General features: G+C 48.8%; 9 protein-coding genes across 9 annotated transcripts, besides 5 other annotated features; 4 read left to right on the plus strand and 5 right to left on the minus strand.

The window, feature by feature from the left end:
* Nucleotides 1-244: 244 nt before the first annotated feature.
* Nucleotides 245-3,035, minus strand: NFIA_012510 (putative SNF2 family helicase/ATPase PasG; the record flags this gene model as incomplete). The annotated part of the gene is made up of 4 exons (XM_001264458.1): nt 245-1,110; nt 1,171-1,912; nt 1,970-2,812; nt 2,883-3,035. The coding sequence occupies 4 exons, from the start codon at nt 3,033-3,035 to the stop codon at nt 245-247; spliced, it is 2,604 nt and encodes an 867-aa protein (XP_001264459.1).
* A 790-nt stretch (nt 3,036-3,825) lies between these two features.
* NFIA_012520 (thioesterase family protein) lies at nt 3,826-4,940 on the minus strand (the record flags this gene model as incomplete). The annotated part of the gene is made up of 2 exons (XM_001264459.1): nt 3,826-4,736; nt 4,802-4,940. 2 exons carry the CDS (start codon nt 4,938-4,940, stop codon nt 3,826-3,828), a joined length of 1,050 nt encoding a protein of 349 aa, XP_001264460.1.
* A 2,550-nt stretch (nt 4,941-7,490) lies between these two features.
* Nucleotides 7,491-9,032: a mobile genetic element.
* A 364-nt stretch (nt 9,033-9,396) lies between these two features.
* NFIA_012530 (uncharacterized protein) lies at nt 9,397-10,283 on the plus strand (the record flags this gene model as incomplete). Its single annotated transcript, XM_001264460.1, has 3 exons — nt 9,397-9,597; nt 9,738-9,861; nt 9,913-10,283. The coding sequence occupies 3 exons, from the start codon at nt 9,397-9,399 to the stop codon at nt 10,281-10,283; spliced, it is 696 nt and encodes a 231-aa protein (XP_001264461.1).
* A 205-nt stretch (nt 10,284-10,488) lies between these two features.
* Nucleotides 10,489-10,566: a microsatellite.
* A 507-nt stretch (nt 10,567-11,073) lies between these two features.
* On the minus strand, nt 11,074-12,486 carry NFIA_012540 (class I SAM-dependent methyltransferase; the record flags this gene model as incomplete). The annotated part of the gene is made up of 1 exon (XM_001264461.1): nt 11,074-12,486. One exon carries the CDS (start codon nt 12,484-12,486, stop codon nt 11,074-11,076), a length of 1,413 nt encoding a protein of 470 aa, XP_001264462.1.
* Nucleotides 12,487-12,802: 316 nt separating this feature from the next.
* Nucleotides 12,803-15,415, plus strand: NFIA_012550 (uncharacterized protein; the record flags this gene model as incomplete). The annotated part of the gene is made up of 5 exons (XM_001264462.1): nt 12,803-12,956; nt 13,153-13,184; nt 13,320-13,633; nt 13,684-13,871; nt 14,400-15,415. The coding sequence occupies 5 exons, from the start codon at nt 12,803-12,805 to the stop codon at nt 15,413-15,415; spliced, it is 1,704 nt and encodes a 567-aa protein (XP_001264463.1).
* Nucleotides 15,416-16,478: 1,063 nt separating this feature from the next.
* Nucleotides 16,479-16,511: a microsatellite.
* A 98-nt stretch (nt 16,512-16,609) lies between these two features.
* Nucleotides 16,610-18,094: a mobile genetic element.
* Nucleotides 18,095-18,300: 206 nt separating this feature from the next.
* Nucleotides 18,301-18,333: a microsatellite.
* Nucleotides 18,334-18,642: 309 nt separating this feature from the next.
* On the minus strand, nt 18,643-19,582 carry NFIA_012560 (mitochondrial K+-H+ exchange-related family protein; the record flags this gene model as incomplete). The annotated part of the gene is made up of 3 exons (XM_001264463.1): nt 18,643-18,983; nt 19,035-19,090; nt 19,146-19,582. The coding sequence occupies 3 exons, from the start codon at nt 19,580-19,582 to the stop codon at nt 18,643-18,645; spliced, it is 834 nt and encodes a 277-aa protein (XP_001264464.1).
* A 623-nt stretch (nt 19,583-20,205) lies between these two features.
* NFIA_012570 (phospholipase D regulator) lies at nt 20,206-21,472 on the plus strand (the record flags this gene model as incomplete). The annotated part of the gene is made up of 3 exons (XM_001264464.1): nt 20,206-20,470; nt 20,530-21,388; nt 21,448-21,472. 3 exons carry the CDS (start codon nt 20,206-20,208, stop codon nt 21,470-21,472), a joined length of 1,149 nt encoding a protein of 382 aa, XP_001264465.1.
* A 304-nt stretch (nt 21,473-21,776) lies between these two features.
* On the minus strand, nt 21,777-22,313 carry NFIA_012580 (cupin domain-containing protein; the record flags this gene model as incomplete). The annotated part of the gene is made up of 1 exon (XM_001264465.1): nt 21,777-22,313. One exon carries the CDS (start codon nt 22,311-22,313, stop codon nt 21,777-21,779), a length of 537 nt encoding a protein of 178 aa, XP_001264466.1.
* Nucleotides 22,314-23,415: 1,102 nt separating this feature from the next.
* Nucleotides 23,416-26,093, plus strand: culA (cullin culA; the record flags this gene model as incomplete). The annotated part of the gene is made up of 5 exons (XM_001264466.1): nt 23,416-23,465; nt 23,558-23,627; nt 23,840-23,903; nt 23,951-25,848; nt 25,905-26,093. 5 exons carry the CDS (start codon nt 23,416-23,418, stop codon nt 26,091-26,093), a joined length of 2,271 nt encoding a protein of 756 aa, XP_001264467.1.
* Between the last annotated feature and the right edge of the window lie 168 nt (nt 26,094-26,261).

The raw sequence follows: 26,261 nt of genomic DNA on the forward strand, positions 1-26,261 counted from the left end.
ATAGGCGCTAAATGGATGATTATTTTGTATTCTCCTCGTGATGTACGGGTGGACCAAGTCCTATTCAGCAAGTATTAGGACCTGGTTTCTAACTGTTGTACATCAAACGATATCCTTTTCACCAACTCCAACGCCTACCGTATCCAACCGTCATAACGCCTGATCAAGAAGCGGAAGCCGAACTTCGGCGTGATTGACACAACAACAGATTTATCCCAAACCCCAAGGAATCATCCAGAATACTCTATTTCCCAGTAATTTGAGCCATGAGGGAGTTCCCCTCTTTCTTCGTCTCGACAGCCTTGAACGCACGCCCAGTCTGATCCAGGCCCTTCTCGGCACGCGCATACGCCTCCTCGCTGCGATCGGTCAAAATATCCAGATCCTTTTGCGACAGCAGCGCGGTGGGGTCAGCACCTGTCTCGAAGCGCTCGAATTCGTCTTCACCGAGAGCCCTCTTGAGCTCTTCTACGTCGCTGTGACTCACCGAGCTCGAGTCCAGGAGACTTCTGAACTTGCCCTTTTGGATGACGAGGCGTTCGAGACGGCGCTTCGAGTCCGCTTTCTCGAGGAGAGTCTGTTCGACGGTTCCTTTGGTTGCGAGTCTGTAGACGATGACGGGTTTTGTTTGGCCAATGCGGTGCGCGCGGTCTTGTGCTTGGAGGTCTTGCTGGGGGTTCCAGTCTGAGTCGTAGAGGATTACCGTGTCGGCGGCGACAAGGTTAATGCCCTGGCCTCCTGCTCGCGTGCTCAGCAGGAAGATCTTGTAGCCCGTGTCTGAGTTGAAGGCTTTGATTTGGGCTTGACGGTCTGTCTGGCTGATGGCGCCGTCGATGCGGCAGCAGTTCCAGCCGCGAAGCTGGGTGGCCCAATCTTGAAGAATGTCGAGCTGTGTTTTGAACTGTGAGAATATGAGGATCTTGTGCCCCTTCTTCAGGAGACAAGGCACGAGGCGGTCGAGAAGGAGCATCTTGCCCGATGCGGTGACAAGAGTCTCGTCGATGGCGGCCGGGTCGTCGCTCCATGGCCAGTAGAAATTATGCGGAGAGTTACAGGCGAGACGGGCTTGCATGACCGGATTCTGCATTTTCTTCTGAGCGATTTCTTTCTCTGTGTAGGTTCGTTAGCACGAGTCAGTGGCCACTAAGTTCGAGCCAGCCATATACATACTAGCAAGCTTGATAGTATTTGCTCTTTCGATTTCCTCTTGCTCAGTATCGATAGGGCTCTGTTGTATGTCCAAATCGTCTTCCAAGCCTTGCTCAAGGCGGCGTAATTGCGCATTGAATTCGCGGTCACTTAACTCTTTGTAGTTTTGGGGGGCCCTACGCCTGCGGGTTGAACTAGCCACACTGGCTGGAGTTGAATCTCTGCTGGATTTAAGGCTCTTGTTGGGGGTCGACGAGTTACTACTGTCGGCACTGCGTTTTAGGCTTGCCGAACGGGACAATCTCTCATTCTTGGCCATGAGTCGTTCCGCGGCTTTATCCTCGAGATATTGACGGCCCGTGCCATTAAGAATCTCGCGATACAAATCCTTCTGCTCCGCTGTGAGAGGGGCATAAAGAATGTATTCGCGTTTCTTTGGTAAGGCAGTCTCCACGTCGGTCTTAACCCGCCGCAGAAGGAAGGGCTTCAGGATTGAATGCATGGTGGAGACAAGTGTGCGTTTCCGACGCTCTATGACATCCGTTTGCCCATTGCTATCGAGCATTGAGGAAAAGTCAAACCAGCTTTGGAAACTGTTGAGGTCATTGAAAATCTCCGGCAGCAGAAAGTGCAACAGTGACCACAGCTCGGTAATGTTGTTCTGTAGTGGTGTACCAGTGATCAGCAGTCGGTTTGCAGAGTTGTACGAGAGAAGCTCCTTAATGAGCTTGCAGTTCATATTCTTCAGGCGATGACCTTCGTCCTGGTCTCAGGTTAGAGATGCACACCCCTTTCATGTGGATGGTAGAGCAGGACTTACAACAATGATATATCGCCATTGGTATTGCGCGAGGAACTTTCGATCGTTCATACAGATCTCATAGGATGTGCAAACAACCGGAAAATCTGCACTCTTCTGGTCCTTTAGCTTCATCAAGTTCCTGCGGATTGTGGCACGTTCGTCTTTGGAGCCATGGTACAAGACCGTCTTGATGCTCGGGGTCCATCTCGCGAACTCATCTACCCAGTTGCTGACCGTGCTCAACGGAGCCGCAATCATAAAAGGTCCGGAGACGTTCTTCTCCTTGAAGAAAGCAATCAACGAGATTGCCTGGACTGTTTTCCCAAGGCCCATCTCGTCGGCCAGAATCCCACACAAGCCATTCATCCAAAGCGACTTGAGCCACTCCAGTCCTTCCAACTGGTACTTGCGCATTCTTCCTCCAGTAACAAGCTCCGGTTGCTGGGTGGCGACAAGATCTTGCCCACCCAGAGCACTGGGATTGGCCTCATACTCGTCTGCAGCATGTTCTAGGGCTTCCTGTACCGTCGGTTTGTCTTCAGGGTCCTCCATATCCGCTTTCTTGAAATAACTTGCAATGCTGTTACCGTTCGTCGCGGAAGCACCCTTCTTGCCTCTGCCTCTTCTCGACCTTGTGGCTGTCTTTTCATCTGGTTGCTCGCTCACAGCAGGTGTTGTCTCATCTGCGGACGGCTGCTTCGCTCTCGCGCGCGTCTCTCGTCTCGCAACTGAGCGTGTGGCGGTTGGCTTCTTTTGATCTTCTGTTGGCTTTTGCTGTTGCTGCTGCTGCTGCTTCGCCGCTTCAAGCCGGGCCTCTTCCTGCTGCTTCTTCATCTTATCTGCCATAATCGCCACAAAGACCTACGATAGTGGCCGAACAGTCAGTGTTTCATCCCATAGTAAAGATAGCATAAGATAGAGGAAAACATACCTCGCTTGTATTCAAAAGGTGCATCAGAGCCTTCGATTTGGCATCCATCTCCTCGACGTCCTCCACCTGCTCCCGCTTTCCATTTTCAACCCCGGACATAGGACTACCCTGCTCCAGCTCATCCATGGCAGGATTCAAATCTTGATCGACCATATTCGTTAGTCGTTACGGAGAAAGAACACTGTGGTAGAGTTGTGCCGCTCAGGGGTATCTTCGTAGGTATCTGTGGCTGTTGACTGGAGTAGCTGCACCAGACATGTCCTTCCTCTCTGTTTGAACTCAATGTGTTGCTCCTTTAACTAATCTTTGCTTTGTAGAGCTCAAACGGGATCAAAGTGGCGTTATAGCACCGGTCTTGCGATAACAGCCTGTCTTCTTTCACTCTATCAAAGGTCTGGTTTCCCTCAATATTAAATATGCCGAGACGCAAGAGACAAAGAACACAAAAAAAAGGCAAGTTCTTGCGCGGAATGCCTGACGCAATGCTTGTTCCCTTTTGACGCGAGTGCTCCCACTGTCTAGGCTGCAGGACGCGGATTTTCGCGTTTGCGCACGGACCAGTTTTTGATTGATTGACGCACCGCCCATAATAATTTACGATCCGCCTATTACCATGCATCGATCAAGTGCTCCATCTGCAAGGTCTGGATCAGATTCTCTAGATCCGACCTTCAACAATTTCGTCCGGTTGATATGTCCCTTTTACGGATGATGGTCAAAAAGGACAAATAGTCGCCATGATACACTTTAACCCCAAGCAGATACCCGTTTGTCTGATCAACTGAGTCATGAATAACTTCTGTCTCAATGCCATGCTGGTCACATCGACTTGAATACATTGTAGTCTTTTCTATACCTCGCTTCTGAACAACTTGCGCTTGAATATGCGGGAGCTCATAATCTATTTCTCTATCTATTTCTAGTACTCAAGTACTCAGACAGTCTATAACTTCTCAGACTTAGCCCTTCCTTTTGTGTTCCGAGAGGCATTCACCACAAGTGCCACTTGCGTGCTAAGAGCTATCAGCTCGCCTTGTGGATCGAGAATGACTACATCCAAGTCCGCGCGGCTACCACGAAGCATTCTGGTAACCACGCGCGATTGTAGCCATTCCACACCTTCAGGAGGAATCCTGGTTTTCAGATCAATGTTCAATGTCACAGTGGGGTACCAAAACGCCCCTTTGTCATGAGCGTTTCCTTGGAGCTCGCCTTCCTGGACTCCCTCCATGGCAAGTAGCCGGCTTGTTTCCATTGCGCCCATCCTATCAAGCGCCGCAGGAAACATATCAGCCAAGAACATAACCGCTTCGTTCGACCAGCGCGCTACTTTTTTTCCACCGGGAATGAACCTTGCCCATTGGTCGACAACTTGCTTCTGCCGACTCTCGAGCGTCATCGGTCCTTGGGGGCGTGGTGTGTAGATCTCTAGATGTTGTGGTGCGGTCACGGCAGGAGGTGGACGAGGCAACCGCATCCATGCGCCATCCGTTCCGTTCGCTGCCAACGCTTCTAGATTGACCGAGCCAATTGCTAGGGAGCCGGATACCGGAGGTGGGGAGAGCCCCCAGGTGCCTTTGCGGATCGGGCCCTCCTCCATGTCCGGGGGGCTGACGGTGATATATCCGACGACTTTCACTTCGAGGTCATCCTTGTCACTCGCTGTGCCAGGCCTGTCCGGTCGCTGAGACAGTGTGACATGGATCGTACTTATCCGTGCCCCTATCTTGATATCCTGTACTCTCAAGACTGCGGGCCCTACGACTGTTCGTCGGAGGAACGACAACTGCATTCCGATGGGTTCTGGTGTGCTTCGGAACTGATTACACTTGGTCTCTCTAAAGTACACCGTGGCTAGTCGGTAGAGCACACTTGTAGTATAACCTCCATGAGGCACTGTCAGGCATGTTAGAAGAGACCATCAATATGCCTCGGGAGGTTGAACTTGCCGCTCAAGATGCACCACTGGGGGTCTAGATAAGCCGAGTATGTGTGTGAGTCGATCGGCGTGACATTGATTGCCTTTTCGAACTCCGCTGAATGGCAAGGTTCTGCCATGTTTCTGTTGCAGCCTGTAACTGTATCAAGGAATGGTTATTCGTCTTCCCACATGGAGCTCCGTGAAACTTACCACGTAGAAATTTAGAATGCCTGGTCTGATTACGATCTGCAGGGTTTCATGGTTTCAAAGATCATGGAAAGTAGCCACTTAATTTATTTTCTCGCCGTGCCCGTGATAAAGGAGCTACTGGTTTTGATTTTGGAACCATTCGGGCCTCGGCCGGAAAACAGTTGAGTGCGACTTGGCCGTTGATCATGTATGCCCTGCGCTCTGTACATTTCAAAGAGAATTGTCCCAAATTTAGAGGCCTTGCCCTCCATTGTTGTAACATGGAATGTCAATACCTGCTCCTTATTTCAGCGCAAAGTCTCATACATGATGAGTGTTTGAAGAAAAGACGATCACTAATCATGACTCGCCATCTTATCAATCTTATCTAGCCTCGGATCTCAGCCATGTGCTTTGTCCCTGTTCGAAACTAGGAAGACCACAGTTAATCATTTTGCAGTAGAATAGACAGAGTATTTCCGAGGGACTCTGCTGGCTTTGCTGTCTGTGATCTAGGTGAATTTCTGTTCAATGCTACTAATCTTGCTCTCATCCAGAGATTCACCTGGAGCATATGTTTTGCATTCTATCCTCCAAATAGAGAAGCAGAAGTGAATACTCCTCTAGGAAGCATGGGTCTCTTACTACGGTAGCCATAAATACCTGTAGTTATTGATGAGTCTTGATTCAGATCTAGATTACTGTGAATACTGCTTTTGTATTGCCCGCTATATTCACTCTATGCCATCTTCCCTCCAAGGCAAGCTCATTCATTCTATACTCTTATTTCATCAACTTCTTTCTTACAATCCACCAGCTTATTTGGACTTCTGGATCTGCGTAGAGTCATCCTCGAAGGGCGGAGATGTGTTCAGTGGGCGTTACTTCCTGCTCTTTGTTGTGAGTTAACCGCAGCCGCACAGGCACCCTCTCGGATCGCAGTCATCTAAGTGTCCTGGCCACATCACCCGCCTAGCTGGCTTCGGCCAAACTACCCATTAGTAGCTGTTCATATGCGCCTTGGACTTTGTCCTCTGTCCCGTGGACAAAATCATTACTTTAATTAAAATAATGGTTGAGTACGAGATTTCCAGACGCTAGTTACGGCGCCTTCATAATTTTGAACACCCGCGGCCCGGTACTCGTCATGGAAGGTTAACAGGGTATAATACTTGGATGCCAGGCGAAATTAGCAAGGCACGGAATACACTCGATCAAGGAATGCTTACCGGCTCGATGGTCCTATTGACACAGTCGAGCTGGTAACAACCAGAGAAGTACTGCCAGATGATCATCTGGCGTATCAGGGGGCTGTGTAGCAAACCCGTATGATTTGAATGGTAAGTTGATTGTGTTCCTTAGCTAAGATAGTCTAATCCACCGTTGATGATCTCTGGGCAACGGGACGGATAACAATACAACCACTAGTAGATACATGGTACGATAAGCGTACGCGACAGGCTGCGCCGGGATGGGTGGCTTCGGTGGGCTGTGGGAAAGTGCATGCCTAGAACTCCCTATCGCTTCACAGCAGGGCCTGAAATAGCCATAGCACAGCATTGACCTCGCTGAGATGCTGAGCGAGGCCGTATTAGTAGCTATGGAGGTTGTCTGTCTCAAGGACCTTGCTTTCCGGGACACTTGCATAGTCAACATCTTTGGGTTACTGGCGTAGCTGATCGATTGCTTACCTTGTGACAGGTCTTGGAATATTCGGAGGGACAAGCTGCCATTCTCGAGCCCTGATCTCCTTTGTGACCACTTTTATTGAGTCGAGAATGACGATTCTGGTATCCCTGATTTGCATGTTCGTGAACCTGCTCCACCGCTTCGTATAGTCTTCGGATAAACTGGCTCCTTATAAGCCTGAGCATATTCTCCCACTGTCTGGTATCTGCATCCGCTGAGGTAAGTACTTCGCTGGTGATAGTCACAGGTATTGTTCGGACGCTAACCCTTTGAGAGATTATAATTTCACTGTCCCGATCTTGGATCAGTATAGACACTGTACTATACTTTGCTGCGGTAATGGCCGACGATGAAGGCATTGCGCCGCTCATGCCCAGTGGACCACGCACCAGGATCCACATAAAGTATGTAGAAGAGATCTAAGGATCTGATCATGGGCTGGAAAGAAGATCTCTGCGAGGAGCTAGTTGAGCCAGGAAGGAGAAAGGATGTGTATGCTAGCGATCGGCCGTTGGTACAAGGTGGTTGGTCATGGTAGGAACCGTAGGATAATAGGTACTGAGACGATGACGCTGGAATCTTGATAGTTGTTGGTGGTATTCGTTGATAGTTAGTTAGTTAGTTAACGTAATCGGTAAGCGAGCGGATCACTATACCATAGAATTTGGCCGCGGCCGAAATTGGAGGCTATTTTGAACCCCTAAAACATGATTATATTGCTAAATCTAGTTATTCTTGCGCTGCGGACATTGCAATCGCCTATGGCCTAGAATATGGCAGTCACTGCAGCGTGGGGGTGCCCGTCGAGGGCGTTGTTCTGTATCTACTACCTGCTCTGGATGGATAGTTGGGATAGCTTCAGCAGCCTGATCCCTGCGTTGAATGATCTCCTGCCCTTCCTGGATAGATAATCCCTCTGCAGTTTCTATCTGCCGCCTAGATCGCTTCTTCTTTTGAAGCTGCTTTTCATGTGCAGCATGTAGATCATGATTTTCCTTTGCAAGAAGGACAGCGTTATTCATTGCCATCTCACACCCCTTGATGATCTGACCTAGCACAGCCTTACTAGGGGTAGGAGGGCTGTATGTACGCTCCCTAAGTAGCTTCTTAAGCGTAGTTTCCTGCTTCTTCAGCTGCTTGAGATTGTAAGGTGTTTTTGGGACAGAATTAGTTGATCGGCTGCCTGGTGGTGTAGGGGTTCTAAGCTGGATATTAAGCTGACTGAGCACCCGATCTGGATTTAGTGGTATTAATCCAGTTGCTGAAAAGCCACTCTTAATATTATCTGCTGAAAAGATTGCCGTACGAGCTTGTGGATAGGCCTCAAGGAAATCAAACTTGTCAATATGGTTGAAACCAAGCCGCATCTTATCCTCAATTAAGCGGCCATATGCACGCTTAAGAGGAGAGAAACAGCCAACATCTAGAGGCTGGAGGAGATGTGATGAATGTGCAGGCATGCAGATTGGAATGATATCATTCTCAGTGCAGATTTGATCAAACTGTGGTGTTAGATGGCTCCCATGGCCATCAAGAATTAATAGTCGATATCTACCAGTTGTACGACTGGTAGTAGCAGGAATAAAGACTTTTTGAAGCCATTGTAATCCAATCTGATCAGTCGTCCATCCATTCGCACTGACCTCAATCCGCCAGTCTGCTGGTAAGGCTGTATCTTGATACCATCCCTCAATATGGACCTTTCCCTTGAAGATAATGCATGGTGGAAGCACCCAGCCAGTAGAGTTAATACACTCTATAGAGGTAACCCATTCGCGGTTCCCTGGCTGGATAAGGAAGGGCCGACCAAGCATCTCAGCTCTTGTAACTACCTTAGCAGTAGCTACTAAGCCCATTGCAAAGCCAGTTTCATCAAAGTTGTAGATATCTTCCAGTGTAATCCCATGCTGCATTATTGTGATCTGGACACGATTGAACCATTCCAGGATAATCTTTGGGTCTTCGCATTTAGCACGCTGGTGGTTATAGCGCCTAGAGAATCGGGTTTTGATCTCATCATGCCGATTAATGAAGTTATATACCCATTTCTCTCCAACAGTCTGGGTAGGAGTTGAACCACGCTGCGCAAGCAGGATATTTGCCATTTCTCGTACATGGGACGGTCGGGGAGCCGCTCCGCGTTGATCCATAGATAGAATCCATCTAATAAGCGATTCCTCTTCATTCTGTGTCATTTTATGGCCATTTGCGCGTAATTCAGCTCGAAAAGTATGCCCCTTTAGGCGCCGCTGGAGGGTAGTATAAGGCACATCATAGACACGCGCAGCTTCACGAATATTGAGGATTTCCTTCTTTTTCAAAGCTGATACTGCAAGTAGGACCCTTCCCTCCTGCTCAACTGAATTTTTCGAGTTTATACGCGCTTTTGGTGGCATAGTGGCTGGCTGAATACTGCAGCTTTTGAAATAGAAGTCAAAACGCGTTTGGTGATCCGCTCGGTTGCGTGATCCGCTCGCTTACCGATTACGTTAGTTAGTGCAATCACGCTGAGTCATAAGCTGTTTGGCATGTTTGCATTTCCTTCCGCCACAGTGACCACTGAGTAGTACGTACCTTGCGTCGAACACCGACTTTATTTGTTTCTGACCCACCTGCTTCCTCATCTTCTTGTTACTAGTTACTAGTCTACTACGCTACATAGTACTATCACATACTTTATCTTTCTGAATCACAACACATTTGCCTACCTGGAAAATGGCTCCCCCGATGAGTCCCCGTCCCCCAACCAACTCTCGCACACGCAGTCTCAGAAGTGCTTCTGTGGAAGCCTCACCCCGTTCTTCTCAACAGATTTTCAATGAGATTGTTTACAAGATTCCAAAGATCAAAGAGTTTACCGAACTTATCTACGAAGACATCAATTCGGAGGATGGTTCATTGCTCTGTCAGTCACTAGTAGACGAAGGACGCATTGAAAGAGGTTCCATAAGTTATGGCTTGCCTTTTGCTAATACACAAATAGTTCCCTTTGACCTTTAATAACATTTTGTAACAGGGTCAACTTTAACGCGCATACCCGTGTACTCAGAATCAAGATCATGCTGACTGAACTTCACGATGTCCATCAGCGGTGGGCTATCAGCTCCATTGTACCTTGGTACGCTCGTGGCCTGATAAATCTACAAGAGAATGAGCTCCTGGGTTCTGGTGCTGGCACAAGTATGTACTGTTCACTTCTGCGGGATTATTACTTCTACTAATACATCTTAGCTTTTACTGGTTTTGCTGGAAGGTACCAAGGTTCTCACAAAGAACCAGACTTCTTTTTTAGAGCTGATAGCCTTCCCTTCCCCTCGATTGTCATTGAAGCAGGTTGGTCGGAGTCCTTCCCGCATCTGCGGAATGATAAGGACCTATGGATGCATGGATGCGCGTCTGTAGAGCTGGTCATCTTATTAAGATGGACAAAGATCTCGGGTAATCGTATCAAGGGAACTTTAGAAGTCTGGAGACGCAATGGGGCCGGAGGCCTCAGTGTTACAGAAATGGTTAGTATCCTTCAATCTCAGGTCTACGACCGAAAGCTAATATTAAAGGGTTTAGCCAATATTTCCTCGTCCGGTTCCTCTGCCCGCAAGTGAACTTATTGAGTTTACTAGAGGCCAACTCTTCGGACCAGCGGTAATAGCTGGCCAGAATCCTGGCACAGTACTTTCTCTCGACGTGTCCAGGCTGAGAGTGATTGCTGAGGAGGTCATTACAATGAGGATGGGCATGACACCTGCATAAGTGAATCGTGGATGTGGGCAGTTCATCGGTATGTTTAAAGAACCTGCTGGACAGGACAGCAGGTGGATTTACAAGACTATGCTGGATAGCAGGTGGATCTACGAGAACTTGCTGGATACCAGGTGTGTTTACAAGAGCCTGCTACTAGATAGCAAGTGTGTTTAAAGGAACCATAGAGAGGCATTAGATATTAATTAGCAAGATCAATCAAAAATGGTCCGTGTGAAAGCACGAAAATCCACATCCTGAACAGAGTAGAGGGGTAGCCTAGATGTTGAATAGTTGCGCCAGACACAAGCTATGGAAGGACTAAGGAAGTACATAGGCTCAGACTGTAATGTGATGTGGCCATGCTGTATTAGATCTTAAGGCTATGCAGATACTCTGGTAGTGATGTTGAGGTGGGAGTTAATGAATGGTATGGATCAAGGAGCTTCATGACATGTCTTTCTACTTTGCTTTGCTAGACCTGCCTCATAACCTTGCATGTCTGTAGTAGAATTTGCGCAGAGATCAGCGCAAACCACACAAGGCGAGTCAGATCACAAGTAGACCAACAGACCGGATCATTGGGAAACCATCGAGAAAGGCGCCGACCTCCTCGATCCGAAGAGTCTGTCAACCTAAAGGGGGGCCCTCCATTTATAGCGATGCCTCGTCCAAACGTTCAAATCGAAATATATTCGTGTACACATCATCTCCAGTTGTGGGCGACTTCCATCCCAGGCACTTCCAGTGGTCCGCCAACTTCCATCCCACCGGCACACCATAGGCAGCGACTTCATCCACGTGGTTGACGCCATGCATATATTCGCGACCCCGGGAGCGCTGCGCCGCGATGTAGGATTCGGGAATCTCGTCAATGGTGTAAGTCACGGATCCCCTGGCCAGCTGAAATGCGCGAGAAAGGACCAAAGACACTTCATTCCTATCGAGGTAATGAAGGGCTCCGATGCACACAATGTGATCCACGGGGTCCACCCACTCTGTCAATACATGTTGTATGGGGCCAACAAGGACGCGCTCATACCAGCCATGAAGAAGGCATTCCGCCCTCATCTGCGGGGATAAATCAACTCCAATAAACCTGGTGGTGTAAATGCGATGATCTCCAGAGGTCACACCCTGGGCTTCTCCTTTCAGTCTTGCGAAAAGTCCCGTTCCGCAGGCGAGATCCAATACGACCCCGTCGTAATTGTACTTGGTCGCAATCTTCTTGACATTATCATGGTAGATCCCGTGTGTCACGGCGTCATATTTTGGAGCAACACCATCGTACTCATCTCCCACCTTCCTCAAGAGCTCCGCACTGCGAGAGTGTACGCTGAGGGATGAAGCGATCACTGAATTGATCAATAACCGATGGCCGCCCGGGAAGGATTCACGGATTGCGCAGTCTTCAACCGAAAGCTGAGGTAAGAATATCCGTGACATTGGATCTATGCCGATCAACATTGGTTTTGAGTTGTTTGTCACACGGAAAAGTACTGTGCACCAAGAGCAACCATGCATATCGGTGGCATGGAAGGCCCCTTCAGCAAGGCTACGAATTTCGTCATATAGACGTGGATTTGAGGTTCGTTTCAGAATTTCTTTTTGGTGACGGATGCCAGGGGAGAGGGCCACCGGTGTATTGCCCAGCTGTACGACGACACAGGCGTACTCATCCCCGGCGGCAACTAAATGTCTGTTATCGTCGCTAGATGGGTTTCCGCTATCAAGTGCAGCAAGACGCAGCTGCGAGCGGCCAGCGAGATCTGGTTTGCATCTTTCGAGAATTCGACTCGGTAGCCCGATGAAGGGAAGCCTTAGCTCCTCAAGGTATTTCGCGATCTGAATTCCGGCGCTCTGAATCTGATCATCGTGCCACTCCCATGAGATAAGCATGTAAACGTCGAAACCTTCGGCGGCGGCAAGGTCTATGTCCTGCTTGATGCTGTCTTTGCTGATCAGCCGGTGCTCGAATGTGTGTTGATCCGTGTATAGGCCAGGATCGGGGTAGCCATCATCACCCCGGGAGGGGTTATCGGAAGTTTGGAAAAGACAAATCCGCATTTTCTTTCTTTGCTTTCTTTTAGGATAGATGGTTATATTTCAAAAGTAAGGAATTGTCAAGCAGAATATGCATCTACTATGAAATGGTCGTCTACTAGTGGTTCTTTCCATTGAACCACCAAATTAGTGGGAAGGTGCACTGTAGTAAATAATTCTGATACACCAGTCAGCATCTTTAGAAAATATGCGTATAATCTCAATACAGGCTGGTTTACAAAGGCTCTCTGTCTTATCGGCGTGTAACTGGGTAGAAGAGAGCTGGAAGCACCGAACGCTACTGGATGAGGAGAATAAGTCCTGCAATGTAACTTTCCTGATGACTAGCATTAAGGCAATTGCGCAGGATTCCAGTCCAGACGATGAATATCTGGCATCGCTTGAACGTTCTGTCAGGATGAACCGAGGAGCTGCACTGGTGCCCAAAGAACTTGAGAAAGATACTGGATTAGTGGAACAAGCTGGCCTGCAAGGTATGATTAGTTCTTCCTTCCTTAGTAGATTTGCGAACACTTAAGTGGGGGGAGATCAGCTGTGAATCTGCATGCAGGCTGCAGGTTAAAGCATGTTCTTCAGCCAGGATCTAGTCTAGACTAGATATCGGTATTGCGTCCCATGCGTTCAACAAAATCAATCCCCGCAGTGACCCTACCTGATGCTACGTCACAGGCTTACAGTTACAGCTCCTGTTCCCCTTGAAAGTGATTCCCCTCTCGCTGAGTTCTGTGTCGAATGATCTACGCTTGTCCCATGAGGGACTTCAGACAAAGCAGCATAACAAGGACACAACATGAAGATTTGTGGTCTTCACTTGGGCGACGAAGGGATGGAGGCAGGCACCGAGGATCCTGAGGACGTCTGGCCCCGACCCCGGCCTCTTCACCAACCAACACACGTTTGAGAACAAATACATCTACAAGGCCACGTCCAGGGCTCAGATTGATGAGGCCATCGCAGAAGGCTACGACTTCTACCTCAATTTCAGGTGGGGCACCACCGACGACGCCATCGCCGGTATTGAAGCAATCGAGTACTTTGAATCGTTTAACTTGCCCTCGGCGGGACTACACAGTGAAGAGCGCCGGCGGTCCAAGTTTGACTTCTTTGCTAAGGCTAAACAGCGGGGCGTGTTGCATGTCGAAATGGCCTAGTGGGTCAGGAATCATCTCCCCATGCCAGCCAAATACTCGGTGTTGATAGCTCGGGGAAAATGCTGCAACTGTGTGAACAAGGTGGATGGTACAACCAGCTCATCTGCGAAAGGATCGTGCAATTTCTCGCTCGCTATGATGAAAAGATAGACCACGTCGTCTGTCTCTCCGGACTCGAGAGCTTGTCCGTGGAAGAGCTAGATTTTGTCCTCTCCAGATGTTTCCAGCTGGCCAGGGGTTCGATCACGTTAGGTACCAGTCTGGCAAAGCAGGCCGACAGTATCAAGTCGTTGGGGGGCGCCTCGTAGTTGGCATCTCGTCTCTCACAAGTCCGCAGCCACTAGCACTGGGACAAGCTCGGTGACTTTCCAGTTTGCACGACAGGCACACAACGAGTAGGTTCAAATATAGGATAGATAGCTAGAAAATGCGGTACATTACCATATTCCTTCTACCTCCTACCTCCCCTACTCCCATATACGTGGCATAACTAATCGAAGGGAGGAGACTATTGTCGGCAAGTCTTTCCAATAACCCAGTTTACGCATAGTAGTAATCAACATCATGATCGACATCGAGGATCAGCCATAGTGGGTCATTCAGCTAAGCCATGTTTCTATAGTTCCCCACTACCTACCTTAACCGCCGATCATTCCACCAAAACAGGTGAGACCGTGAGACAGGTACGGAGTACATAAAGTTTGTATCAATGTGAAATACAGCTGCAGAGCCTACAGGTCATTCTCAATTGGATCCACGTATAAGTCGACTATCTGACCTTCGAGGTCAAATTTCACCCCGAAACGCACGTGGAGCTCTTGCGTTATCAGGATGACCCGACCCTCTACACCAAGCTCCAGGAGCTGGCAGTCCAGGCCTTCCACGCCAACAAGATGGCCGGCCGGACCTGGTGCAATGTCGACATCCGTGTGCCGCCGCCGGGACAGGGCGAACCCGTCGTCCTCGAAGTCAACCCAATGCCTGCCGTCTTTCTCCCTCTGGACCACGAGTGGGAGGATATTGCCATTCGAGAGAGCTTCCCTGGTGGACATCGCGCCCTTATCAACATGATGATCGCAAGCCACCTTTTACGCCGCCGCGCGCACGAGGAGAAGCTCAACCGCGTCGCAGAAGTGTACGATAATGTCAGCGTGAAATACGACGACACTATTGCCAAGCTGCCGCAGGTATCCGCGATCTACCGCAAGATCTTAGACCTGGTAGACTTTTCCCAGGGCACGATTCTCGAGCTGGGTGCGGGCACCGGTCTATTCGGTCGCGCTCTGGCTGAGGAGATGCAGCAGCGGACAACGCCCCCGGACTCGGATTCGGACTCTGCATCCAGCAATAATCAGACGCCCTCCTCCTCCTCCTCTTCCCTGTCACCTCGACCCTACTCCCTAACTGGTATCGAGCTGTCCCAGGGAATGGCCGAGAAATGCCGACAGACCGGCGTCTACGAGAAGATTCACCACGGAGCCGTACAGGCCATTCTCCCGACGCTCGGCCCGTTCGACCACATTCTCAGTTTGTCGGTGTTGTACTTTTTGCCTCCGGTTGATTTCTCCCTCACCATGGTCCGGTCGTTCCAGCTCGCCCGGAAGAGTCTGGTCGTGTGGATCGATGAAATTCCCGAGACTTACACGGCGAAGCTCCTGGAGATGGGACCGCCCCATTCGCACATGATCGGGTATAACCACTTGGAAGACATGGAGAAGACGTTCTGCAATTCACCGCCGCCGAGATGGAAGCTGGCCGAGAAGTTCCGGCAGTCTGGGTAGCACTCGCCGGTCACGGGCGTAGAGGTATATGTGACGGTATATCATTTCCAGAGGGAGACGTCCTGAATCGGTTAGGGATTTGGTGAGATACCAGGCAGAAGGAGAGATACCAAAGATTAAATAAATAATCAATAGCATTGAGCCAGGTATATACCATTTCTATACGTTCGGCGTCAATTAGGAAGGATCAGTAAACTTCGTACTGAACATCCCGGCCACCAAAGGCCCCGAAATAAGATCGCCGGCTGTTTCCGCCACCACCATTGCTTTGCGTTGTAGATCGTCACGATGACTCGCTGATCAACTATGGATCCTGCGAGACTGTGTACCAGAGCGGACAGACCGCAGCCACGAGCAAAGACATAGTAACCGTTGGATCCTTGGGTGGGTTGGATATGGATTCACCAACTAAGGTAGGTCAGCCAGTAGACTAGGACCCTGGGCAACGGGCGGACGGCCCGCTTCCGTGACCAAATCTCCCTTTATGTTCCAGTAACACTCCCCTTACCCAATTATGTAGGGGATGATTGTACGACTACTCTATATTTAGGCTTAGCACAAGGGCTCTTACAGAGTATTTAGTACTATTCAGTACCGTATTTGTGCGCATAGTATTAGGAACAATGTAAGCAGGCTGGAGGAGATCTGCTTAGGGGTTTCCTAGCGAGCGAGGGGTCATCGTCTAAGCTGCGAGATCCTAGTACGACTTCATTGTTTCGTAATGATAGATCTGTGCAATGATCAGAACGAACCGCTTGGTCTTCACCAAGATTTTCGGGTTCTCCTAGATTTATTGAGTTGTGTCCGGAACCAGGGGAAACTTATCATCCAAGTGAGGCAGGGTCGCTGGCGGTTCGCCACGTGACACCTATATCATCTTAATAATACCGTAGTTATTAACTAGTTAACTAACTGCATAGTTAACTAAGGTACCTACTATCTTGCAGGACCTCTTCCTTACTAGGGAACCCTAAATACGGAGTAGATCAGGTGGTGATCGCCTATGGGATTAAGTTAAGTTACCTGCGAGAGCCATGCTTAGTCATGCATGATAACGTATTCGGTAAGCGAGTCGGCCACGTAAGCGAGTCGGCCACCCCCATCAAGAATCACCACCCCTTTGAAACCAAGGCTATTCAGCCATCCATATCACCACGAAAAATGCCCAAATCATCAAAATCCTTGGTGGAACGAGAGGGGAGGATCTCCTTAGCAGTTAAGGCTATTCAGAATGGCCAAATCAAATCAGTTCGTGAAGCTGCTCGTGTCTTTGAAGTTCCCCGGTCAACACTTCAAGATCGTTTGAATGGAATCAAATTTCGCAAGGAAACCCGCGCCAATTCCCATAAGTTGACTCCTATAGAGGAAGAATCACTTATTAAATGGATTCTCTCATTAGATCAACGTGGTGCACCGCCAAGGCACTTCCAGGTCCGTGAAATGGCTACAATATTGATCCAACAACGTGGTCAAGATACAACTTCCTCAGTGGGAGAGAAATGGGTATATAACTTCATTTCCCGCCATGATTCCTTGAAAAGTCGGTTTAGTCGTCAAATCAATTATAAACGGGCGAAATGCGAGGATCCTGAAGTTCTTCAAGCCTGGTTCAAACGCGTGCAAGCCGCTATATCAACTTATGGTATTGCCAATGAAGATATCTACAATTTTGATGAAACCAGCTTTGCTATGGGCCTGGTGGCTACCGCGAAGGTAATCACACGATCATCCTGTGAAGGAAGGCCCTTTCTTATACAACCGGGAAATCGAGAATGGATAACTTCAATTGAGTGTATTAACGCCTCCGGATGGGCATTACCAGCATACTTAGTGTTGAAAGCAAAGACTCATATTCAGGCCTGGTATGAAGGTAATACTCCAGCTTCATGGAGAATTGCTATATCATCAAATGGATGGACAACACGAGAAATTAGTGAACACTGGCTCAAAGAACACTTTATTCCTTATATTAAGGACCGAAGAACTGGCCAATATAGCCTCTTAGTTCTTGATGGGCATGACTCTCATTTAACACCTCAATTTGATGATATATGTCGTCAAAATGATATTATTCCTATTTGCATGCCTGCAAATTCCTCACATCTCTGTCAACCTTTGGATGTGGCCTGTTTCTCACCATTGAAACGAGCTTACAGTAACCTCATTGAACGGCTTGTATGAACAGGATATCACCATATTGATAAGGTTGACTTTCTTGACGTCTACCCAGAAGCCCACGCCCAAGCCTTCAAGAAGATGAATATACAGAGTGCTTTTAGAGCCTCAGGATTAGTCCCTTTTAATCCTAACCAGGTTCTGGATAGCCTCATCTTTTACAAGGAAGACAGCCGTCCCAGCAGTCAAGGCACTACATCTACGATTACCAAAACACCGATAAATTTGAATCAATTCAAAAAGCATGAGTCGGTGATCTCTCAATTACTTCAAACAAACCCTCCTACCTCACCAATACAGACAGCAATATCTTACATCTGTAAAGGTGCAGAGATAGCCTTGAACCGTGCTATTCTTCTTGAACATGAAAACCTTCAACTTCACCAGGCCATTGAGAGACGAAAGAATAAGCAGAAGCGTAACCAACACCAAATGAATGGTTTGAATGGCTTCACAATCCAGGAAGCACTTGAGGCATTCAACCATGTTCAGGCCTTAGAGGAAGCAGCTGGTGATACAGGGCCTGGAGATGATCAACCACGCCGTCGGGCACCACCTCGGTGCAGTATGTGTGGTGTTTTAGGACATATACGTACAAGATGTCCTAATCGAGTAGCTGCCTGAATTCAGCGCGTTTTAATGGTTAGATTAACGTGGAATAACTTCCTTTTTTGTATGTAAATCAGAATTCTAGGATATGCCTTGACCGGGTGGCCGACTCGCTTACGTGGCCGACTCGCTTACCGATTACGTTAATGTCACTCGTGATTTAGAACCATCGAAGACAGAGATATGCAGGCAGCAGGCTCCAGATCCACCATCGGGTCCATACGTTCTAGCTACCGACAATCGCCTTCAGCCTGCTTACAGTTCACCCTATTCTAACCTATAGAAAGAGATGATTTATTAGGTATATATAACTAGCAGAATTCAGTAGATATATAGAGTGGTGCATTATGCATTATAAAGCAGAAGAGGAGATCGTACAAGTCCGTAGTCTATACAGTTGCGTCATAAGTTCCTGCGGTTGCTTCGTTGCCATTCATATGCGCTCACGTCTTCTTCTCTCTCGAAGTGGCAGATTTTTGATCAGTTTTGGCAGCTTGATGTTGTGCCTTGAGACTTTCGCCGACTTGGAAGATAGCTCGCTCTGCTTCAAGCGCGAGTTCAGGCGCATCAAGAATAGAAGCCAGTTTCTTAGCGTCAGCCATATTGAGTAATAACCTGTCCTCGCTCCGCTCCACTTCTTCAACCATGCTTGAAGCGGACTTTTCGGAGTCACCGAGCACGCGGGCTACGCGTTTTGCGTATAGTCGCTCCAGCCCTGGAAACGAGATTGGGTTGAGCAAATCTTTCTCAACTAGGTATTCTAGATGTTTGGAACCATTCAAGGCTTCGATGTGTCAGCGAAGAAATGACTTTGCCTGAAGGATGGATGGCCGACCTCGCCAATGCGACCAGCCTCGGTACGCAAGATAGAAGAAAGGGATATTAGGGACACTATGAAAACAGTCAGCGCCAACGTCATTAGTACTCTGTCAGGCACAAAGCATACACTGGAATCAACGCAATTGGAGCTGTGAACGGAGCTGCCATCAAACTCCACCACATCTTCTTGCGATGCAAGTCCTGTCTCTCTGTCGCTATTTTCCGGAGAATTGAGCGAAGTTTCTCTGCCTTGATCGCATTCCCGGGGAACAGAACGTCGACTTTCTTCGTCTCCGACGACTTATCGAGTCTCCTCTGGGCCTTGAGAGAAGGAATGCTTTTCAGGCCCCATTCTTCAAAAGGGATGCGCTGCTGGACCTTATTGCCCCAAGTCACAAGGTGTTTCTTCCACCCTTTATCGGCTTCCTCCCATTTAGCCCATGTTTCCGCGGCCTTGTTAGTGACGCGATCGAGTACCGAGAGCTCCTTGGCGATATCCCTGCTGAGGGGCCGAGAGTAGATCAACGCTCGTTGCGTTGAGATTGGCACCACGAAGAGTCGCATAGCGAAATTGCCAGGTGGATGATGGTAGAATATTTGTGCAACAGTGTTCAATCACTGTTGCTTGGGAGGAATTGTTCGAAGTCAGGGGGTTTCGGGCCGATTATCGATTGGCTTGACAGGACAACCGATCAAAGAGAGTCTGTAAAGGTAGCATGCCTTTGGCCTCTTTGTAATTGCCCCCAAAAATATATTTTCTGTTGTCTGTGGCAAAAGAAGTTTGTTGAAGAGAGGGCTTGTCCTTGTTGAGCTTGGTGGTAGATACCTCGTGGTCCGTATTATTGTTGCTACTAGCTAACCTAGCAGGATTATTATGAGGAGACGTCATGTTCTCAAAATAAGCTGAGATCTGATCCTCGGAACATCAAACGCCTGTCGGGCTGTGTCCCCAACCTCTTCACTATTGTTGTAATGGGCTCCAGCCCGGCAGTATTTGGCTTTTTCCCTACCTTCATTTTCTCTTCAATACACTCGTTTCCGAAATAAAAATTTCCGGGTAGCTCGGTCTTGGTACTGCGCCTCCTTTCACCACAGGGAATTTGAGGCGATGCAGACTGGATCCATCGCTTCCCGAACTCAGAGATCCGACGCATCCTCCCTGGAAATAATTGTTACTTTGGAGGGCAATGGCACAGGATGTGCGCGATTCCCAACAGCAGCCTCTGAGACTTGAACATGCCTTGGACGTCGGTATCACAGAGAAATCCCCACAGTCATTAGAACCGCCAACCCGTCTTACAAACGGACTTGAGAAAGACAAGCGCTCCGAAGACACTCCACGCAATAGCACATTAGATGCGTCGGCTGGTGCCTCGCAAGCTATAGAAAACGCCATCGAAGATATTGGTGGCAATAGTTTAGAACTGGGGAACAAATTGCGCACATTACCTGGTAAATAGGCACCGGCATTGCCAATGGGAGAGAGACTGACTGACTTGGCTCACGTCCAGCATGGATTCGATCTTATGAAAATGCGAACGATGAAGCCGAAGCGTCGGTAACAGCAAGACTCCTACCTCCGCAACCCGATGATGCCCTCGTTGCCCAACATAACCACTCCCCTTATGCGACAACGAGACCAGACTATACAGGAGAGCAAGGCTTTGACGAAGAGACTGGCTTAGGCCCACGTCGCGAATCCCGGTGGAAATCTTTCTCAAAGGCAATCGCCTATCCCCTAGAACCTGGCCTTGAAGAGAAGCTGGTAACACCTGAATGGCTGGATCAGAACCATACGGACTTCTCGCAGCCATGGCGAGGGCAATTGGAGCCGAGTGAAGATACCGAGGATCCGCTCAAAATGAAGCGACGCAGACAGATCTGGTTCAAGCGCTTCCACCGCACTTTGTTGACGAGCCCTATAGTACCTATGATCTTTCGGCTCACCGTCTGGTGCTTCTCTCTTACTGCCCTTGCCCTTGGAGGATCTATACAGCATCTCTCAGACAAGTACCAACACCCTCAAGGTCCGTCCGCCTTGATGGCTATTATTGTGGATGCGGTCGCGCTCGTCTATCTGGTCTACATCACTTGGGACGAATACACGGCCAAACCACTGGGGCTACGCTCTCCGGCTGCAAAGGCCCGACTGATTCTCCTGGATATATTTTTTATAGTGTTCGACTCAGCGAACCTAAGTATAGCATTCGAATCATTATCCACGGTCAGTGGCGCGTGTAAGATGGCAGAGATCAATCAGCAGATTTCCGAGAAGAATGATGCGATATGCGACAGGCAAATAGCACTTGCCTGTGTCCTGCTCGTTGCTCTGTTGGCTTGGCTCATAACATTTTCAATAAGTGTTCTGAGGTATGACACACCATTCGTTCTCCTATATGCGCAGTGCTGACAGTCTTCATTGATAACAGACTCGTTGAGCGGGTTGCCCAGTGAAACTCTTGCTTCAAGATCGCTTTTGTGTTTGAGTATTTTTGTCGACGAACTTTGCTATGCACAGGGCTCCTTTTGCTCACTGAATTCAACCTTTCTGTCACTTTCGCTTGATATGTTTCTTTTGTTTGTGGTATCTAAGGTATTTTTTCTTATTTCGTTCTATCACGTTGGAAATGTTAATTCCCTTGTTGGGACACTGCAGCCGACATGATTTATGGGACCTGGCGCTATACGGCGGAAGAATCAACGATCTAACGCAACCGACGGTCTGACCAGCTTTCCTTGACCCGCAATGCAATCAGCGCTAGACATGCAACACAGGGCCATCGTCCCCAAATAGAGGATCTTTATGGAACCAGCCCAAGTCTTTGATGCCCTTGACCTTGTCTTCCTCTCCTGACTGTCCATAACACATATCCCATTGCTTCTGCTTCGGATATGCACCCACCATCTTGAACTGCTCCTCTTCAGTGTCGAGCTCGTCCAACAAGCGGTGGCCAACACCTGCCGGGACGATGATCAGATCGCCCTTTTCGACGTCCGTGTCGAACCGATTCGGATTGTCTTCGCCGCCGAAGCAGAGACGTGCACGTCCTGAGACAACCCCCAGAACTTCATGGGTCGTGCTGTGGAAGTGTGTCTGGCTATACATGCTATAAACCCATTGGGGACTGACCTCCCCGACTTCCTCCAAGTGCGCGGTGAGCTGGCTGGGAGATGCGCTGAAGGCCTTGTGATAGATCATGAGAGGCTTTGATTGGATTGAGGTGTTTGGGATCCTTTCCCACTTGGGAATTTGGCGCGAGGTGACCTGGATTTCTGATGGATTTTTGAAGGACATTGTACTATACTTTGAGATTCTCTGGTTAGACCAGCTTATAGATGACAGTTATGTTGAACAAATCCCTTTTGCAGACCACGGTCAAAGCAAGAGTAAGTGATTATAGTATTACAAGCAAGCAGAAGACATAAGCTTTCTCTCTCCATCGCAGGTATTTTAATTGTTGATAGAGGCCACACATGACGTCATCCCGGCTTACAAGTCCGTGATGCTATCAACTGTCTATCAGAAAACAATCCACGGTTCGAGTCTTCTGGATGGCGCTGATGGCCATATAATATCTGGTTTTTACATGTATGTATATAGTATAGGTATAGGCAGCTACAGAAGAGCCCAGTTATCCAGTAAGCATGAGCCAGTTGTACTAAAACACTAGGTTTCAAAAGTTCAACAGAAGCCTCATCCGTCCCGCTAACAGTTCGCAAAGGTGCCTCGGTGGTTTAGTTTTCCATATTCGCCTCTCGATTCTAAAGATTTCTCTGTGCTTGATGCCTAAGTCTCTTTCGTCAGGTCAAATCTAGGTCTTCGAGCTGAAGTTGATAGATCAATGCCTAGCAGGCACCCAGCGTCCTAGCCTCGTACTGTAGGCGCCTCAGCTCACTCACCGCCTGCCGCTAATGTAGCATCCATCATCCGCACGCCTGCGACTCTCCACCATCGCCCAACGCCACGCCTGGTCTCTTTCTTCCTCTCTTCCTAAAAACGCGTGTTACCTGATTTTCTGTCCCGGTGTCTTGGCTCTTGGTCGTGTTATCAAGTGCTTGCCAGTCGGTCCGTTTGGCCTGTTCCCCAAGGTGTCTTTTACTACCCTCGTTCTTTTGCCTCGTGCGCCGCCTTTCCTGAACGGCCTCTCAGGGCATTACCGCCGGCGCTCTCATCGTCTGCCGCTGCTAGTTTCTTTAACGTCTCGAGGCTTAAACAGTGTCGTTTGGAAAGAGAAGTGAGCATTCCAGCTTTGCCCTTTTGTTTTTCTTCATTCTTGCCCTTTCGGTAGTCGCCAACTGATCGCTTTGGACCGGTGACCGTTGTCTCATTTGCTGACCTTCACTGCTTCGTCATATCAAGATCGAACTCCTCCCGTCCTTAAGCTCAAGGCAACATTATGCCTCCTCTAATGCCCCAGACTCCTCACAAGGATGACCTTGACGAAACGTGAGTTCGCCTACACCGACACCGCGAGCTCCACCGCCTTTCGGATACACTTCATATGGCTATGACTCGGGAATCTGGGCTAATTCGAGTAGATGGACATTCCTAGAGAAGGGTATTGACAGCGTTATGCTGAAGCTGGAGGAGGGTGTGGATATGAAAACTGTATGTCTCTGTCCTTATTTCCCACCAGTTTCTCGTCTCCATGGAGAGCGTGTTTTCTCTGTGACACGATGCTGACAGTCGCGCCGTTCTGGTGTAGTACATGGCCCTGTACACGTATGTTCGAACTGAGATTTCCGTCTTCTCTTGGAACTGAGTTAACTAACCCCTGTGATTAAGCGCCGTACACAACTTTTGCACATCACAAAAGGCAGTCAGCAACGGGCAAGGATTACAGGCGCATCGTGGTGGTTCGTCTTTCCGTCCCCTATGCGAATGGTATGCCGGCTTGTGATGGCCTTGTTCTGACGATTTTTCTACTGTAGCACACTTGTTGGGCGAGGAATTATACAAGCTACTAGGGGAGTACTTGTCACGCCACCTTGAAGCCGTGTACAGAGAGTCCCAAAGCCATACCGAAGAAGCCTTGTTAGGGTTTTACATTCGTGAATGGATTCGTTACACAACTGCCGCCAAATATGTCAACCACCTCTTCCGCTACCTGAACCGTCACTGGGTGAAGAGGGAGATCGACGAGGGCAAGAAGAATGTCTACGATGTGTACACTTTGCACCTTGTCAAATGGAAAGACGATTTCTTCATGAAGGTCCATGAGAAGGTCATGGAGGCCGTGTTGAATCTGATCGAAAAGCAACGAAACGGCGAGACCATCGAGCAGTCGCAAATCAAGAACATCGTAGATTCTTTTGTGTCTCTCGGTCTGGACGAGAATGATAGCACCAAGTCTACGCTGGAGGTTTACAGAGTATACTTCGAGAAACCCTTCATTGCCGCGACCAGAGTCTACTACGAGAATGAATCCCGCCAGTTCGTGGCCGAGAACAGCGTGGTAGAGTACATGAAGAAGGCGGAGGCTCGCCTTGACGAGGAGAAGGCCCGCGTGGGCCTGTATCTGCATCCGGATATCATGAAGCGTCTCACGGACACTTGCCTTGATGTCTTAGTCACAGCACATTCCGAATTATTGCGGGATGAATTCCAAGTTCTGCTAGACAATGAGCGCCAAGATGACCTAGCGCGCATGTATCGACTTTTGTCGCGAATCAAGGATGGGCTGGACCCTCTGCGGGCGAAGTTTGAGACTCATGTCAGAAAGGCGGGCTTGGCTGCAGTCGAGAAAGTTGCAGCGGAAGGCGAAGCGTTCGAACCAAAGATGTATGTGGATGCGCTCTTACAAGTGCACACCAGGTATCAAAACCTTGTCAATGAGGCTTTCAACGGTGAATCCGAGTTTGTGAGATCCTTGGATAACGCCTGCCGCGAGTTTGTCAACCGCAACAAGGTTTGCAAATCCAGTTCGACAAAATCACCGGAGCTGCTGGCCCGATACACCGATTCTCTCTTAAAGAAGGGCTCAAAGGCTGCGGAGGAGTCTGAGTTGGAGGAGATGCTCGTACAGATCATGACCGTGTTCAAATACATCGAAGACAAGGACGTCTTCCAGAAATTTTACTCCAAGATGCTGGCTAAGCGGCTGGTACACGTCAGCTCGGTATCCGACGATGCAGAGACTAGCATGATCAGCAAACTGAAGGAAGCCTGCGGTTTCGAATACACCAACAAGTTGCAGCGGATGTTCCAGGACATTCAGATTTCGAAAGATCTCAATTCCAACTACAAGGATTGGCAGGAGAAGGTCCTCGACGAAGACGATCGGAAGAAGCAGGTCGACGCACACTTTCAAATTCTTGGAACTGGGTTCTGGCCCCTCAATCCACCTACAACCGGCTTTTCTGCACCACCCGAAATCGTCAAGACTTACGAGCGCTTCCAGAGTTTCTACTATGACAAACACAATGGTCGAAAGCTGACTTGGCTCTGGCAGCTGTGTAAGGGCGAAGTCAAAGCAAATTACATTAAGAACACGAAAGTTCCGTACACTTTCCAAGTGTCGACATTCCAAATGGGTATCCTCCTCTTGTTCAACGAGAATGACACCTTAACCTACTCCGACATCCAGAAGGCTACCAGCCTCGCCCCCGAAATTCTCGACCCCAATCTGGCTATCCTGCTGAAAGCGAAGGTGCTCCTTCCAAGCCCTGAAGGGGCCAAACCCGAACCTGGAACTTCATTCTCCCTGAATTACAACTTTAAGAACAAGAAGATCAAAGTCAATCTAAACATTCAGATCAAATCAGAGCAGAAGGTAGAGTCAGACGACACCCACAAGACAATAGAGGAGGACCGAAAATTACTCCTCCAGGTACGTTTTTCCCGATATCTCCCGCCGCCTCGTCCGCAACTAATCGAGTTATCCAGTCCGCCATCGTTCGCATCATGAAGTCCCGCAAGAAGATGAAGCACGTACAGCTCGTGCAAGAGGTCATTCAGCAGGTCAAGTCCCGTTTTCCTCCCAAGGTGCAGGATATCAAAAAGAATATCGAAGCTCTCATGGAGAAGGACTATATAGAGCGGTTGGACGGGGATGAGATCGCTTACATCGCGTGATTTTATACCATTTGCTTGCCACAACCTTTTGCTTCTGCTCAACACCTCATCTTAGCGCTGATATTTGTCTTTCCAATCATCCGGTTTCGCTTTGGCACAGGCTCCGGTTTCATCGCTAGCAGGGACAAGAGATGTATTGATTGCTTCCTATAGCGAAGATATGACAAT

Source organism: Aspergillus fischeri, genomic scaffold (assembly GCF_000149645.3).
Source record: "Aspergillus fischeri NRRL 181 1099437636249 genomic scaffold, whole genome shotgun sequence".
NCBI lineage: Eukaryota > Fungi > Ascomycota > Eurotiomycetes > Eurotiales > Aspergillaceae > Aspergillus > Aspergillus fischeri.